The sequence below is a fragment of the Montipora foliosa genome, chromosome 1 (assembly GCF_036669935.1).
Source record: "Montipora foliosa isolate CH-2021 chromosome 1, ASM3666993v2, whole genome shotgun sequence".
Taxonomy (NCBI): domain Eukaryota; kingdom Metazoa; phylum Cnidaria; class Anthozoa; order Scleractinia; family Acroporidae; genus Montipora; species Montipora foliosa.
Genome location: NC_090869.1, coordinates 58,296,665 through 58,314,164, shown reverse-complemented (window position 1 = coordinate 58,314,164; position 17,500 = coordinate 58,296,665). Strand labels below are relative to the sequence as shown.

Genomic DNA, 17,500 nt, shown 5'->3' with positions numbered 1-17,500 from the left:
ATCACTTTTGGACACAAAATTGTCTCCTTGAGATCATGCAACCGAGGAATATTTTTAGTCAGTGCCTTTTCAAGACGTGTGCCTGTGCCATAAAACAAACAAAGTTATTCCTTTTGAACAATACAATACACCTCTTTTGTTATTTCAAGAATTACGTCAAAGTTGTGCTTCCTTTTCCTGCAAAATGTATCGTGAACTGATAGAACAAACTTGTCCTTGATAGACGAAGTCGCACTGATTAAATGAGTAACTTGAGCAAGTTATACAAATGTATCTCCCAAACAAGCTTGGTGACCTATTTTTTTAATTGCACATTTTGAGTCACCATAATGTGGGCAACAATTGAGAAAAGTTTAAAGAAATTCTTACGACAACTTCTATTACTAAGGAATCACCTTAAAAGTTTAATCTGACATGACAACCATTGGGTAAAAAATCTCTACCATTTACCATTTACCCGTTATCCTTTTCCCATGGAAAAGGTCTGCCGCCCATCACCAGTAGAAAAGACCTACCGCGTGTTGCATTGTTTTCAAATGCATGCAATTTTATAGGCATGCCCTACATGTAAAATATAATGGCATCATTTCTGAGTGCGTGAAAGTGTGACTGCAAGAATGGAGGTGGTTTATTATTAACAAAACGTTTGTGTCATAAAAAATGGCATTTTAGCTTTTTGAAGCACAAAAAAAATGTCAGGTAGACTTTTTTCTTTTGTTGTATTAACTATGCATGCAAGATGATCACATCTTTTTGTCTGGCATAATATAAATCTTTCACCCAAAAATTTCACCATAAGTTTTACATTCTTTTGTTGTAAACTTGAAAAGGTTGTGGTTGCAACTATTGCAAGACAGCACTTAGTACTTCAAGTGATGTCAGAATTTGTCAATTGCCTGCAAGGTTTGGATAACATTGATTTTTCCTTCTGTTTTTGTACATGTAGCTTTGTTGGGCTGTTTCATGGTGTCCCCTACCCTCTACGTTCCTCTATCGAGAAGAGCCACCAAGTGCTTGTATGGAATACAAGACAGCAATTAAAAGTCCTTCTTAATGCTGCTGCAGAACAGTGGATTACAGGGCCTGCTGGAAGTGGTAAGACCTGGATTCTCGCAGAGAAGGTTAAGCAGCTTGCTGATAAAGCTCTGTTACATGAGACTGGGGAAAAGATCCTTGTGGTTTGCTATAATTTGCCCCTCTCTAAGATGCTCAAAAAGCAGTTCAGTGATCATTTAGCAAACCATTCGCGGGATAGTGAAGACGTGAGTTCACTTGTGGAGGTTAAAACATTCAGCAAACTGCTCTTTGACATCACTGAAAGATCTGTTGAATCAGATGAGCACGAAATTAAACTTATTGATGATGCTGTGAAGATTTTGGAGAGGAGGGCTCCTCGATATGACCATATTTTTGTGGATGAATGCCAAGACCTGATTGGTGACAGATGGCCAGATCTCTTTCAGAAACTGTGGAAGGATGATGATGATGATGATGATGCTGAGTGCAAACACAAATGGTTCTTTTATGACACGAACCAGTATGTGGGATTTTCAGATAATAATGTTAAACTGAAAAGAGCCCTCAAGCAAAGTTCCAAACTCACAGATGTGCTTCGCAATACTGGCAACATCTTTAATCAGTCAAAGAAGTACTTAAAACTGACAATCCCGGAAATCAAGCTGGGACACCAAGAATGTGGCTTGGCTATTGAATGGGACAGATCCCTGTCTTCAAGACATGTCCCAGAAAGGGGCAAAAGAAGTTGTCAAGCACATTGATGGCCTTAGAGGAAACAATGTGTTAGAGAAGGACATATGCATCCTGGTCGAAAACACTGAAGTAAGGGATCGCCTCAGCTCTGAGCTAAAAGCCCTAAACGTTCAAACTCAAAATGCAGAGACCCTTTTTGAGGAAGACCACAAGGACAGGGTTGTGGTGGACAGTTTAAGGAGATTTAAGGGTTTAGAGTCAAAAGTTGTGATTCTCTATAACCCTCCCTTTTTCGTCTGTGAGGACTGGCCAGTGAAGAAAGTTAAAGAATTGCTTTACATAGCAATTTCAAGATGTTTTTGTTACCTAGTGATTATTACCTCTAGTAAGGGCTGTGAAGCATTGAAGTCAAATGAAGGTATGAAAGAGGGCACTCTCCCTAGCAGACAGCAACCAAGAGTGCCCCTAGTGGCCAATTCCAACACTTTGATTGCTGAGAAAAAATCACAGACCAAGGCTTTGTTTCAAGAGCCATTTGGTAGAAAAAGTATGGACACACGGTATGAAAGTGGCCCCAGGGAGTCTCCGACCAAACGAGCATATGAGGAGGAATATGAAACGGAGCCTGCACGTCACCAACTCTCAGCCACGGAAAAAGCGCAATGTCATCAACATTATAAGAAGCTGAAAGAATGTGTTAAACCAAAGAAGTCACGGCCCAAGAACGTTGAAGGTTCACCCCTTTTGGAACCTGGTGATACATCAATATTTAAAGATGCTTTCAGAAGGAACGTCTTTGGTCTTCTCAGTGAGACAGTTAAGACGAATTTGTTGTATGTTGCTGGCCACAGCACCACTGACCAGTCAGCGTCTAATGTGACCGCAGTTGTTGCCCAGATAGAGTATGGAATCTATTGTCAAAGAAGACGTGACATTGACACAAGAAATTACACCCGCGATCTCAGAAGGCTAAAGCAAGAGATTGCAAGCTGCAACACACAGCAGAACAGTCACAAGGCTGTAGTGGAAGCTTTACACCTTAGCAGCAAAGGTATAAATTTGTTGATAGAATTGCTCTGTGTACAGCAAACCTACAGAACATGTATGTGTACAATTAACAATTATTAGGCAAGGTTGAGCAAAATGTCATGATTTTTCAGTGGCGAGCAGATCAATAATCATTTGCCAAAGGCTAAGGCAAATTATTGATCTGCAAGACGCTGTCAAATCCCGATATTTTGCAATGACCAAGTTCAATAATAATTGCTTTATCATTCGATCTTCGAGTTTGTTGTTTATTTTTGTTTTTTGAGAAGCGTTAAGCGCACGCTGCCTTGAAGGAGTGGAGTAATGGCAGTAATCAAATGGTTTCCTTCTCAGCATAATTTTATTTGTAGACTTCAAATTGTACTTACAGTCAAACGTTCAATAACAAAATGTAGGCGTCAACAAAGCTAAGAAATTTCTGTCTTCAAGGACTTGAAAAGGAAACCGATCTGCCATTGTCACACAAGAGCGTGGTTTCAATAATGCACGAGCAGAATATTATTTGCAGCAAAACAGTTATTTGTAGGCAGTTACAATATTTGCAGATGGGCTCTCGGCTAATGAAAAGGGAGGAAAAAATACATGGAATGATAATAGAGAATAGGTGAAATTTTGTATAATTATTAACTGCAGTTACTGTATGTCATTCTATTTTTTACACTGACTGCAAAATTCTCGTGCACTCATTGGCTAAATTTTATTGTCAATGAGCAGACAGACACATGAATTTATAATTTATGTGATGATGGCGCGATATTGCTCACGTCAGATTCAAGTTTTTAGTATTTTTGTCTCACGTTCTTCTCGTGTTTTGACTTAATATTATTTTGACCCCTCTGCCTTTTTGTTATTGTAAGAAACAAATTGATGTCTGTTTTTCATGCGTCTGTCCTGTTTTTGACCATGAATTTCGTCATAACATTGTCAAAGAAGCAGGACAGACGCATCAAAAATTGACATCAATTTGTTAAAGTGAAAGTGTTCAACACAGTCATTGAAGCAACTTGGGCAGTTAAACCTTTTTTGCAGTTATGTGCTTAGTTACCTAACCTTTAAATGAAAGTGAAGCTGGGGTTGACCTTGTCATGATGCAGACCATCCCTTCTTTTATTATGTTAATGATGTTTGTTCTCCTGCTAATTAGTTGGGATTTACATGAGAAAAGCAGTGAGGTTTCTATCAAACCAAGGTCAACACTTGCCTCACTTTCATTCATAGGCCAGGTAACTAAGCACAAACTGTAAAATGGTCTATTGGTGCCTGGATTTTTTCAGCCCTATTGAATGTGATCACCACTTAGCAACGACATACATGTAACCTCAGTTCAAATAATTGATACCTTTCATAGACCTTATTCATAAATGGCGGTCACATTTTTAATTCTTTTGTACACGTGCAAATTAGCCTACCAAGCCTCATTTTAGAGCAAGAATTCTTTTCAATTCACTGTAGGGTATCGAGGCTTAGTAGGCTAATTTGCACTTCGACAAAAGAATTATAAATTGACCGCCATTTATGAATAAGGTCTATGACATGCCCATACTGTAGTACCAGTCTTTGCCTACAATCTGTAGCTGCTGTAAAGCCAGTATAAACAGAACTAGTCCAAGGGAATTCTGCTATGGATATCAAACTCGGAATTTTGAGGCTTTTTTTGTTCATGTCATTAGCTGAACATTTTGATGACATTAGATGAAAACGTAGATGTGGTTGTATCAGATGTATTCTAATATTAAATTTTTATTATTTTGCAGATGCCTAAAAAATGATGGGAATGAACATGGGAAGATGTAGAGTTGTTGTGCTGTTTACAGACCTTTTGAGATCCCCCATCGCACAGATAATTATTGATGACAAGTTGAGATCAAGCAGTATTTGTGTGGAAAATTGTATGAAGACTTTTATGATTGATTCTGAAAAATTAATTTTAAAATCGCTTTTCTTTATTTCCTGCCATAATCTGCGCGCGAAAAATGATTGATGTATCATGTCAATCACACGTGAAAGGATTGGGTGTCAATTGACAGCCTTCACGCGCGATCTGCTACCTTAGCACGAACGTGCACGCACGTGCCCGAACGCTGATTGGCTCAGCATAATTGGCTTTCAAGCAGGGGGCTGAGTTATTCAGCAGACCGTGAACTGCACGCAAAATCTTCAAGCTCGAATTACAACTTCTCGGACCTCCTGTCCCTACGGGTTTTAAGCTATCGCTTCGAAATTTCCAGTTCTAAAAATGATTGTACTATCCCAAATACCGTGTGAGGAATTTTTCGTTTGTCTTCGGAGACTGATTTTATGGCACTTTTTCTGCCCAAATTAAGTATGAGATGAGAGTTTCGACTTTTGTGTGTGATATTTCCTTATCGATATCGGTGGTAGCACCCTGGATGCCAGTGGTTTTTTCTCTCCTAGAGCGACGGAATAGCGAGTCGCGAAGCGGCGAGAGAAACCTCTGGTACAGGCAGTCGAGTTCTTTGAGAAGGCCGGTGCAATGGGATGCCGTTTCATATTCCCAAAGTCAGATTTTGACCCTAGCAATTCGATTGGTTCCGGGAACTTGTCAGTTCTAACGAGTACTATGATTGGTTCAATTGCTGTCAACCTGATTTCTCGTGCCCACTATTGCCATAATCGAAACGCTGCAGAGTTTTTTGAAAGCAGAAAAAGTTCAGTGTTCTAAATTTTTTTTGATTTTCGTATATGTCCGCTAAAATTCAACTTCGGAATTTGAGTTTTTATCTTCATATTCGACATCGAAGTTTTATATGGAACACTGAATTTTTGAATTTGACATCGAAGTAAATAAGACGAATGTACCGTGGGAACCGAAGATGCTGATTGGTAAGTTATATCACGTATCCATTTACTGAGTTTTCTCGATGTCAATCAAACGGGGCATGGAACTGAGGTTCTCAACAGCCTGTACCAGAGGTTTTTCCTCGCCTATTCCGTCGCTCTGAGAGAGAAAAACCTCTGGCAGCCAGGGTACGGTGGTAGATGAACCAGTGTGCATCTAGGACTTAGACCTTCCCAGTAAACTTGAAATCTAGTTGTACCAACAGTCGTTTGCACGCGTACTGGGAGGATAAAGTCAGCGGCGTTAAAAGCCTGTACCCTTGGAGGGTCAAGTAACAGACGCTGGAAAGGATTTTCAGCTGAGCGTGCGCGCGTAAACCACACACGCAATTCTAAAGTTAGAACTTGTTAGGGTTCTCCAGCGCTAAAGTTGTTTAAAACCAGACGTTTCGGGACTACTGTCCCTTTATCAGAGGAAAATGTTCAAAACCTGACGGATCGGGACTACTGTTCCTTCATCTTTTAATTCTTATATAGTTGGAATACAAACAGACATCTATTCAAGAAAACTACGAAGCTACTATGAGGAAATTCGCATCTTTCCTAGCTAAGCCATTTTAAGACTCAAACATGTAGTCTGTACAAGAAGAAGAATGCTGTTTACTATTGTCAAATATCTCTCTTTGTTCTAGAGATATTAAAGTTTTTAAAATATGCAAATTAGCCAAATGATAACGTAAACTTAACGGAATTTTGATAAACTATGATGGAAAAAGATATCTCAGCCAATTTGTGTCAGAAATGCTTGGTTCTTTGCAATAACATTCCATTAGATGTGCTCCACAATATGAGCATACCAGTTTTGTTACCATGGCAACATACTAGATTCCAGACCTCCCTGATATTAAAAGCTTTTCTGGGCACCCTTGACGCTCTATTTTGATATTTGCCGTTGGTGCATGATCCTGCACGCATTTAAATATGTTAGGTCGAATTTGTGGCCTTGTTAAATGTTTTTCAAGCTTAAGATCACCATAAATATTGCAATGAGGTTGGAGGAGACTGGAAAAGAGTGACTTACCATGGGAACCAATTTCTTTATAGCCGTAGGTTTGTTGCCTGTAAAACCATTAGCCTACCAAATTTCAATGGTCTTTGCTGCAAATTGACCGAGATAGCTCTATTTATATACTTGATGTTATATTGGGTTGAGTGAAGGACGTCATCAATCCTCTCATTTGCATATTTTACACATTTTTTAAACTTAAATATTTATCTCCGGAATCAATGCAGATATTTACAAACGGTAAACGGCGTTTTAATCTTTCCTGGAATTCTGTGTGACAAGCCCAAAAATTCAAGGGATAAAAATTTGTGTCGACCTGTAGCTCCACTCATGCGTGGACTCGAATGAGCGGGTGAAGCATGCGTAAATGCTGATCTTGTAACCTCATTTTTCCTATTTTGCGACTTCACTAGTTGATATCTCTGCTTCCGGAAGGTAAATTGCTTTTATTTTTTTGCATGTTAATTTCAAATGTTTGTCTTTGAAAGTTAAAAAATTTTGTGTTTAAAAAAAATGGACTACAGATTTTGTTGAATTTTAAAGTGGCACTATGACCAAGAAATCAATTCTTATTTTTCGTTTGATTTCAAGGCTATGTTAACTAAATACTAAGGGACCCAATTTTTAAGCCTTGACTTGAAAAATACACCTGCATATTTTAACTGGAATTTTGTTATTTAATGGTCTGCCATTACCAATTTGAATCTTTAGAGAGCTGGATCGCGGAGAAAATGACGTCAGACTCATTAGTTTAAAGGCGCTGTTACACTGCAATTTTTCGTGCAACTTGTCTCGCAATGGTGTTGGGAGACAAGTTGCACGAAAAATTGCCCAGTGTATCAGCACCTTAAGAGTGCAATCCGTCTGTACGCGGCTGAATTACTGTGAAGTACGGGAATTTCGGACTTTTACATTCGTGTTTGCATAAATAGTAAGCTGCGTGTGCACGCTGAAATTTTAAGCTAGTGAGTGAATGTCGTCACTTTCCCTAGATCCAACTCTCTGAGGTCCAATCGGTCAGTTTTGAACGTGACTAATGGCGGATAGTGAAATCCGAAACTTACGCTCAAAGTAAACGGTCTTTGGATAAAAACCAAAGCTCCGACAAACTTTTGTCATTTAAGAGTTACGCAAACACACTTTCAAAGTCTGAAGAAGAAAGGGAAGTGATTTTTTTATCATGGTATAACTTGAAATGTTTTACAGATTATTTCTAAATCTGGTAGCGCTGTATGGGAAGATTTCACTGTCCCGTTTATTCAAAAAGGCCAATATATGTTGATTTTAAGGCTCAAAGGAATGCGTTATATCGTTACCATGGTGACAGTATTTTGGGGGAAAATTTCGTCTTGATATGATTACCCTAAGAACATAATTAGTTTTGACCTATTTCGAACCTCCTTAAGGCAGTTAAAGTGAGTTGCAGAGTCCAATAATATATTTATTGTTCTCAGAACAAAATGGAATAGCTGAAGGTTAGGACTCTTTTGGGTTTTCTGGTAACAGATGTCTTTTCTAGAGTCCAAAAAAAAATTGCAACACTGTTTTAACACTTTTATAACAAAGTTAATGCTTGATTATTCTTAAGAAAATAATTGGTAAAATAATATTTCATGAAGAGTACATAGGTAAAGATTATTTTTTTATTGGGGCAGTGGTAAAAACCTGGTAGAAGAGGGAACTGGCAGTGCATTTCAGATAGATATTTTGATATCCATTTTTGATAGATATCCAGATCCAGATATCCAGGTCAGGCCAGGAAACACCAATTTAATTAGACAACCATGTAATACAAAGAGACTATGTGAATTCGTAACATATAAGTATTCATAATATTATGTATTCTAGTATTGACCCCATTCGTGTAATTCAGCCTTAGCTGCTAAACGGAAGGAAATAAACACAGTATGTATGTATGTATAGATGTTTCCTCAACGAACTGGAGAAAACAATAGGCCATTTCCGAGATCATGTCTGCCTCCCCTTTCAAAGCGAGTCTAAGTGCGAAGTTTTTGTGATGGTAATTAGTTCTACTTTACATATGAATGAAAACTAATTTTGATAAGAAAAACTTCGCATCTAGACTCGCATTGAAGAGGAGGCAGACATGAACTCGGAAATGGCCTATTGACAAATCTGACAAAATAGCGAAATCGACTTTCTGGAATAACTTTTGATTGTATCATTGGTTTCTTTATTTGGTTTGACTTTTATACATAACTAATACTAAAATTATCGAGTGTGACGTATGTTAAGCCCCGTGCAAACGGACGCAACAACTTCCAACATTGTTTGGAGATGTTGGATAGTGTTGGCAGTTGTGTGGAAACCGACGCATCAGCTCCCAACATTGTTGGTTGTGCACTTGCTGGATGGTGTAGACAGTTAACATTGCTGGGAGTTGTTGGTTCTGCAGATGTCTGATAGTATTTGCAATTGTGTGCAAACGGACACAACAACTCCCAACAATGTAAGGACGTGCAGTGTATTATGGGAAAGATACGACCCATAAGACTTTGCAAACTTACAAAATTCGGCTGCCATCTTGGTTTAAACACGTTAATGCCTTGCTATCTCCATGGAGACCATATGTAATGTGCGTGCGTGGCCCCAACAATGTTGGAAGAGCTGTGCAAACAGATACAACATTGTTGCGCAACGCTTCGGCCATCACGGAACAAAAGAAATGTTGGGAGTCAGTGTTGGCTCAAAAGTGTGATCAGTTTCAAACTTCGTGCAACAACAGGCAACAAGGTGTGCAAACGGACGCAACGTGTAACACCCAACAATGTTGAGAGTTGTTAGCCAACATTGTTGCGTACGTTTGCACGGGGCTTTAAGGCGCTGTTACGGTGTGAAATGTTTTGTGCAACTTGTCCCGCCACAATGTCGCCAAAACATTGCGAGACGAGTTGCACGAAACATTTCACAGTGTAACAGCGCCTTTCACTGGTAGTGTTGATTTTGCCCCTACTGAATACCCATGGTTGAAAACGGTGAAGAACCTTATCTGATGGGAGGCAACCTGTTGGCTATTTACAACGCGGAAGAGTTGGAATTGCAAGCTCCGAAGACAAATAGTGGTCAAAGGGAGATTTGAATCCGGCCCAAGCGCATGCAAACCCAATGCACCTACCTCGGGGCCGCGCCACTTACTTGAGGCGTTGTAAACTTCTTTCATATTTGACATTCCGGCTTGGATTTTGGCCACTTGAAAGGTCTTGTAATGCGTTGCATATGCAGTTGTGAAGGTCACAGTACTCGAGCAGAAACAAAAGGAAAGCCTGAAATCATTGAAATAGTCTGCCAAGCTCTGTTAAGTGTGCACCTAATGTTATTGCTCTTAAGGCTGGCCTTCAAAATTTGAAAACAAGAAATCCTGACTTTTCAATTCGCTTCTGGAAGCTCTCTAAAGAAATTTTCAACATAATACCTTGAAAAAAGGCGATGTAAACTATCTAAGCTAGTCCACAGCTTGCAATGCGTGATCTTCTTTTTTTTATTTAATATTGAATAATGAATTTAAGGAACTGTATGCTTTTCAAGTTATAATGCGTTTTTTAAAGCCAAATTTGGTGTACTCTATATTAATATTGTTGTGCTATTGGCCACTTTGAGGTTGCGTGGGAGACAGGTCGAGAGTCTTATTGAATTGCATCGTGGGATGTTTTGGGGACGAGCCTCTGTTTAGGTAGTCTTTTACTCTGCAAAGCAAAGAGAGTTTCGTATGTTCTTGTACGGAAAAAATTAACTTCGGGTTAAATCTTTATAACTTACGTTGTTAGTGAGTGAACGTCTATGTACCACGATCTCACTGACCCTTTGATTAAATCTTTTCCTTTTCCGGACAGTTTTGCACCTTGGCAAGCGAGCCATCGTTTTAAAGTTGCTATTGTACAATATTCTGGTGGTTTAGGAAGCTCATCTCCTGGTATAACGCTTTCTTGCAACTTGAGTTCTTGCTCCGCACCCGCGATGATGTGTACCCCAAAACAGTCCCACAATGCAATTCAACAACGCTCTCGACCCTGTCTCCTGACAACCCTCAAAGTGGCCAATAGAATAGACCATATTCGTATTCTCAGTATTGGACTAGAACTAGCTTGTAATGGAGGCTAATTCGGGGGAATCTTTTCAAATGCAAATGCTTTTTAATATATTCCCCCGCATTAGCCACCATGGCAAGCTACAGTTCCATTCCAATACTGAGAATACAAATATGGTCTATTGCCCAGGGAATCTTATCTTCTGACCTGTATTGATGATGCTACGCTTTAACTCCTTAGCTATCACTAGGACCTACTAGGGAAGAAACGGCTAAGGCAACGACAACGCCATAGAACAAGACTACCATTGGTTAAAAGAGGAAAAATAATCGTGCTGCACGTGCGACATGCATTTTAGCACAAATTTTTGCGGTACTCTGCATGACTACAACGTGAAATCACCAAATTTGGAAATTTTTGGTTTTGATGTCGCTGGTCGTAGATCTTATGCCCCGGCTATACGTCCAAACATTGTTTTAAAATATTTCTTGGATCAACAATGTTAGAACGCGTAGCATGCATGTTTGATGTCCTTTGTTTAACGTTTTTTGTTGGAAGAATGTCTTGATTTCGATCAAACATTTACTCCAACACAACAAATGTTGTATGATGTCATATGCGTGTCCAACATTGTTAAGGCGTTCTTATAACAATGTTGGGATGTGTTCTAACAATGTTACAACGTGCAGCCTGGGCTTTGAAGTCCCTACTGTTTGCAATTGGTGCCATGATGTTCCCCTAGCCGTCGTAAAGTCCGTATTTATATCAATGGTGACGTCAAGCTCAGTATCGCTTTAGGCCCTTAAAACGGAGCATTCGGCTCCGTCTTTGGACTCTTTGTTTTTTTGGAGGGGGGCTCACGATTTGGCTGCGCATGCGTAAGATTTCTTAGCCTCGTAGAAGATCATAGCTTCACTTGAAGTTTTAACCTAACAAGTCTTCCTTGGAAGCGTTAATGGAAAATTGTGGCAAGTTTTTCCTTCATGTCCATGTCCATGTTTAGAAACAGACACTTGTCAAGAAATCGCTTAAGGCCCGAGCAAATGGGTTCAACATTTGCCTCTACATCCGTTCTATTTTGTTAAACAGCAATATAGGTGGTTTTCACGTGACGTCATCGCCGACATGTTGGTGGACGAAAACAATAGATCTCTCATTAGATCCTTTTGTTCGTCCACCAGCAATTGTACAATACATCATTGTTATTTTTGTCTCTAGAGTTTGGTTGCAAACCACCTATTAAAACCGTTTGCCCCCCCCCCCCCCCCCCCCTCTTTCAACCGTGTTGAAACATGTTGAATCGAATTTGAATGGACGTTGAATGAGTTTAAAAGCGTTTAAACTTTGCTGCAAACAACGTTAACGATTCAACATTTCTTTTGTGATCGCGAATGTTGAATGAAATTGAAGCCGTTTGCCACCCTCTTTCAACAGTGTTTGGTATGCGCGTGCGCACTAATCGGTCTCTAATTGGCGTATCCGTGTTCGTATCCATAGTAACAACCGCGATGATGTGTTGAAACCGTTTGCCACTCTAGCGGTCAACATCGCTCATTAAAATCGATTGGATGTTGACACCGTTTCTCCCCGCCTTAAAGGGACAGATTCACGGTTTTGTGCATGTTCACGATTTGGCGCTAGCGGTAGTAAATTTTACGGTTTCTTCCTGAACCAGATGATGTTCATTAATCACAGAGAGTGCTAAAGCAAATACACTGGATGACTGGGGCCCAAATTAGGTGGAAGATACTGCGGGTTTACAAGGAAGATATCAAATTTAGTTTTGACCATCGAATTTATTGTACGGGCCGAACACGAGTTGTCATAACGCAGGAGTTATCTATTCGCATGCAGTAGGTTCATAACACAAAGGAAATGATCGCAAAAGTAATTCCAATGAGTAATTCCACTTCAATGGCATTCTTTCCGTTTCCAGCACAAGTGCTTTCGGTTGTTTCAATGGAATTAAATGGGCTAATGTAGCAGTTTGGCCATGCGTAGGGACATGAAACCCTCCCTTTTAGGCCCTAGGGAAACCTGGTTCCCATGCCTACCAGCCTACCAACAAGATCGCTGACAATCTCTTACCCAGAGTCCTCGGGCTTTTTGGTCAGCGGGTAGGCGCCTGCAAAGACTCTGGGATAATGGACTGCATTTTCCCAGAAAACGTGGGTTCCGGTTTTATTGCGCATGCTTGAGTTTACTCCGTTGTAATTTATTCATGATTCACTCAAATTCTCTGGAGGGTGGCTACGCGGCTACTCGAGTTGTCATTTATGCATAATTCATTCAAGTTCTCTGGAAGGTGGCTACGCGTCTACGCAGCTACTCCGTTGTAATTTATTCATAATACCCTGAAATTCTGTATTCATAATTCATTCAAGTTCTCTAGAAGGTGGCTACGTGTCTACGCAGCTACTCCGTTGTAAATTATTCATTATTCAGCGAAGTTACTTGATCCGTAATAACTGTCGATAAGCACTACAATAACTGAAAGCTAACCAGTTTGAAATCAGTGCCTAGGCCTAGTAACTGTAGATAAGAGAGCAATAAGCCGAAACGGAGTTAGTTATATCGATATTCAGGCATGGTTACGAGACTTCGAAGTCAAATTTCACGGCTCAGTCGCTGTTTTTTCAGTCTCACAAGTCTCAAGGAGATATCCAAACAAAACAATATTCAAATTTAACCATAAAACCTCGTAACCGTGTGTGAATATTGACATATCGAACGCATTTCTGCGTAGCCCTTTATAAGAGCTACGCAGAATAGCTAGTGATGCGGGGTATTCTGCAATTTAGCCGAAAATGTTAAGGAGAAGTGAACGCAAACTTCAGAATATTTAACTGTTCTTCAATCACCGACTCTAACATCTTGTGAGATCTTTTAAACACGACATTCGTTCCACCGCAAATGATGAGGGGTAGCAGAGTATTTCCAGGATGTCTTTGCAAGACATAGTTATGTAAAAACAATTTCCAGAACTTATCCGTCTCCATGTACTGCAGGAAAGGCAGCAGAAATTTTTATAGTATCATAGGGCTGAGATTCAATCCAAAAGATTAAATCGTAAGAGCGGATCTGCTATACATTAAGCCTGGGACCAGGCTCCTGGAGCGAATACCTGGGAATTGGGCAAGTGAAACAAGAGGGAGACTGAAAGAGGAGATTGGAAAACAGGCGGTGCCCTCCAAGAGGGTCTCAATGGGGTTAAGCGCGTGGCGTGAAACGTCCAAAAAATTAACCGTGTGTCGTGAAAAAGGGAAAAAATTAACATGTGTCGTGAATTATTTTGTCCAGATAACCGTGTTGTTTATAGCTTTTCCTAAGCTCTGAACAATTATTTGATGTAAAAATTAAGGGTGCACCGTGAAATCGCGACATTTTAAACCGTGTACCGTGTTTTGCTACACCCCCATTGAGACCCTCCTCCAATACTCCCTCTCTCGGCTCGCATATTTTTCTGCATGAGTTATTCGCGCATTCATCTACTTAGGAACCTAGCCTTGATTTTAAAATGTCGAGCGTGTTGTAAAGTTGACAATTAAGCTACTTTGTTGGTTTTCCGACACTGCTTCAAAGTGGTTTATTATAACAGGTTAAAACGGGTAGAGCACTATTTATATTATGGCAGCCAGCAGCACATCTCCTACCAGGATCTAGTGATTGTTGTCGAGACATTTAGGGTGTGTTTAATTTAAAATTGTCCATTTCCCAAAATTGCTATCAAACTGTAAGGGTTTAAGATATCAATAATTTTAACTCCAGAGTAAATTCAGAATCAACGATAATCGTAAATTCAGAGATGAGAATCTGCTGTTCATCTTCGGAGCCAAATCTGCCTTTCATTTAGTGAGGGGACACTGAACACGAGATTTCAAACTAATCTTTGCCCTCATTTGTTCAATTATATCACGTGATCAAATTATGCCGACTTAACTGATTCCTCGCACAACCTCACTAGTAAATTATTCAGACCTTTCAGATAGAAATGAGTTCCAGCACAATAGACACGTTCAGCGCCGTCATAGCTGTTACAGTATTTACGCTGTCCGCTTCGTTCACTTCATTCACGGCAGCAACCTTGTTTTACGCCTTCTACAGAGAAAGAAAACTTCGTGTATCGTCTGCAATACCAGTGTTAAATCTTTGCGTTTCTGGATTTTTGCTAGCAGCTGTATCTGGCCTTTGCCAGTTGCTCCACGACGTACTACAGGTAAATATTTACGAGTCTTCGCATCTTCTCGACGTCAAGTGTTTTGTCGAACACTTTTCAATCAGTATTTACTTTCAAGCTTTGTTCTTCATCAGTGCGATACGATATGGCCTGGCTATGTGTGGCGATAACCTTTTCCGTGCGTCCAAGAAACAAACCACTATATGTATCGGTATAACGTGGGTTTTATCTTTGATATATGCAGGACTAGTGACATTTTATCAACTACAAGGGCGTAGTCGCCCTGGTTCATTCCCACGTGGAGTTGCCGCGGCCCAATTCTCATTTCTCGGTTTTCTGCACTTTGGAACCATCAGTATTTACGCAAACTTAGTTCTTTATTTCCATCAAAGAAAAGACAATATACCACCAGATTTTTATAGTCTGGAGTCCAGTTGCAGGCGAATTGCAGAGCGAAACATCCAAGTATCCGTCAAGAACATTCAGATGATAGCGGTCACAGTGGGGACGTTATGCGCATGTCATTTACCGCATCTATTCGTTATAGCGGTTGCAATGTTCACAGGTCAGCTGTCGCCCAATGCCAAAGTGTTTTGCTGCGTTACAATGCAATGCGGGGTATTTATTAACTTGATTCTTCATGGATATCTTAACAAGCGCTTCAAGAGAATTGTGCGACCGATGTTACACCGTTGGATACATAGAATTACCAACAAAAGAGGAAGGTGTAGACGTATCAACGAGTTTCTTCCACAACACAACATTTCAACTTCGCGTACTAAGATTACTTTCAATAGTTCCGAAAATAGTCTATACGAATTAACTCGGAGTAAACTTGTCCATTTATACCGATAAAATACAATTTTAGCAATTACAGACGAGTTCAATTTTAATCGTATTTATAATTTATTGGGTTTCAGCAATATTTTTGATTTTATTACCGAATAAAAGATATTCAAATTTAAGATGAAAGTTCAGTATGTCGACATTTGTTGTTACTTGTTCCTTTATTTATTTTTTTGAGGTTTCATTGGTACTTCAAATATATTTAACTATGACAACTTTTTCCGTAATAAGCCAAAATAAAAAAGGCACCATTTGCAAGTATGCAAGTAAAATTGCAAAATTTTGCAATGATCACTACTTTAACTTTCGTTATAAATGAAAGACAGACGTCAAGTTTAAATGGAGACGTTGAGAAGTTAAATTTCAGATATTATGATACCAAATATTGGAAGTCGCGAGACGTTAAAAGCCCTCCAGTCATTTGCTTTTCGACCCCATAACGCCGAGCTGTGCCCTTCACCATCCAGTTCTTGACTCGGATTGCAAGGAAGTGCGATTAGCGGTAGTAAGGGTAAAAAACGAGCGCGTAAGACACGCGCGAGCCACAGACACGCGTACTTCAAAAAAATGTTTGCCCGAGAATTAACGAAGCTCCCGCTCCTTTGATCAGTCTACGTTTTCAGTAAACACCATCAGCGTGCACCTCTGCTTTATTTTTTGTTAAAATTTGCGTTAATATTAATGACAAGTAAATAACAATAAAAATCAAACTGTAAAAACTTTGATGATCAGATATAACTTATAAGTACATTACTTTTCGCAGTTTAGCTGTCATTGTTTCGACTACTGATAGTGTCACACGAAGCGCAACAGAATACGTATTAGTAGGTTGCGATCCCTTGGCAATCTTAAAAATGCATTCCCTGGCCGCAACAAATTTAACACTTAAACAGCGCTCACAAACCTGAGTCGCTTGAGCCCTAATAACAAAACGAAAGTACTGTTTATTAATTTGCTTTATTTTGTAACTGTATACCTTTCCTTCCCTTTCAAATAAAATAAACACAACGAAAGTAATAGAAGACGCGGTTGCAAGCAAGGGGACGCGCGAGAGAGAGAAGAGAGGAACCTGCCACGCGCGTCTCTCCCCCACACGCAGGCTACAGCCGAGAATGGAAAGTTTCTTTTACATAATCAAAACAATAGTTTATCGCGTTCAGGTTAGTTTTTCTCTGCTTTCTTGTCACCTGCTTAATTAAGGTGATTTCTTAGTACTATTAGTATTTCCTTTTAATGTTCCCTTAAAAAGGTTCCAAGCCGATGCTATTACGGTTACTTTGATTCCGGCCATCGGCTGACGCTAAGTTTGGCTAGAACGTGCAACAACATGCAGCTTTTACGTTGATCTTGAAATACAAAATAGGAGAAAAAACTATTTGATTTCTTGACACAGGCATTGACACAGGCATAAATAATGAGGTGATGTCGGGAACGCGATTGTCCCGCCAGTGAAGGCCCCTTGGCTACTGTTTTTATCTACATCTACAGGTACATGTTCCAGCACTCGGAAAAGTCTCGTTTTAACTTATGGCTGTTTCTGCTTAGGTGGCCTCATACACCACAAGTGAGCCTTTTTTAAAGACGTCACGCCAAGCCGGCAACTTCTGCTGGAGACAACAGGACAGTCACAAGGCCGGGGACTCCATCCCGCACTCTTTTAGAGTCACGTGTCAGACGGGGCGCCTACGGTTTACAGTCCTTATCCGGGAAGACTTGAATGTTATTTGAAGATCCTTAGTGTTGATCCGGCCGGGGTTCGAACCCGCAACCTCCCGCGTGACAGCCCGATGCTCAACCAACTGAGCCACC

The 17,500-nt window shown here is 40.0% G+C and overlaps 1 protein-coding gene and 1 pseudogene across 1 annotated transcript; both read left to right on the top strand.

The window, feature by feature from the left end:
• The window catches only part of LOC138002692 (uncharacterized), a 27,959-nt pseudogene extending 19,423 nt beyond the window's left edge, over positions 1–8,536 (top strand).
• A 6,123-nt stretch (positions 8,537–14,659) lies between these two features.
• LOC137971657 (melanopsin-like) lies at positions 14,660–15,700 on the top strand. The gene has a single exon (XM_068818448.1). It carries the CDS (start codon positions 14,660–14,662, stop codon positions 15,698–15,700), a length of 1,041 nt encoding a protein of 346 aa, XP_068674549.1.
• Positions 15,701–17,500: the final 1,800 nt, after the last annotated feature.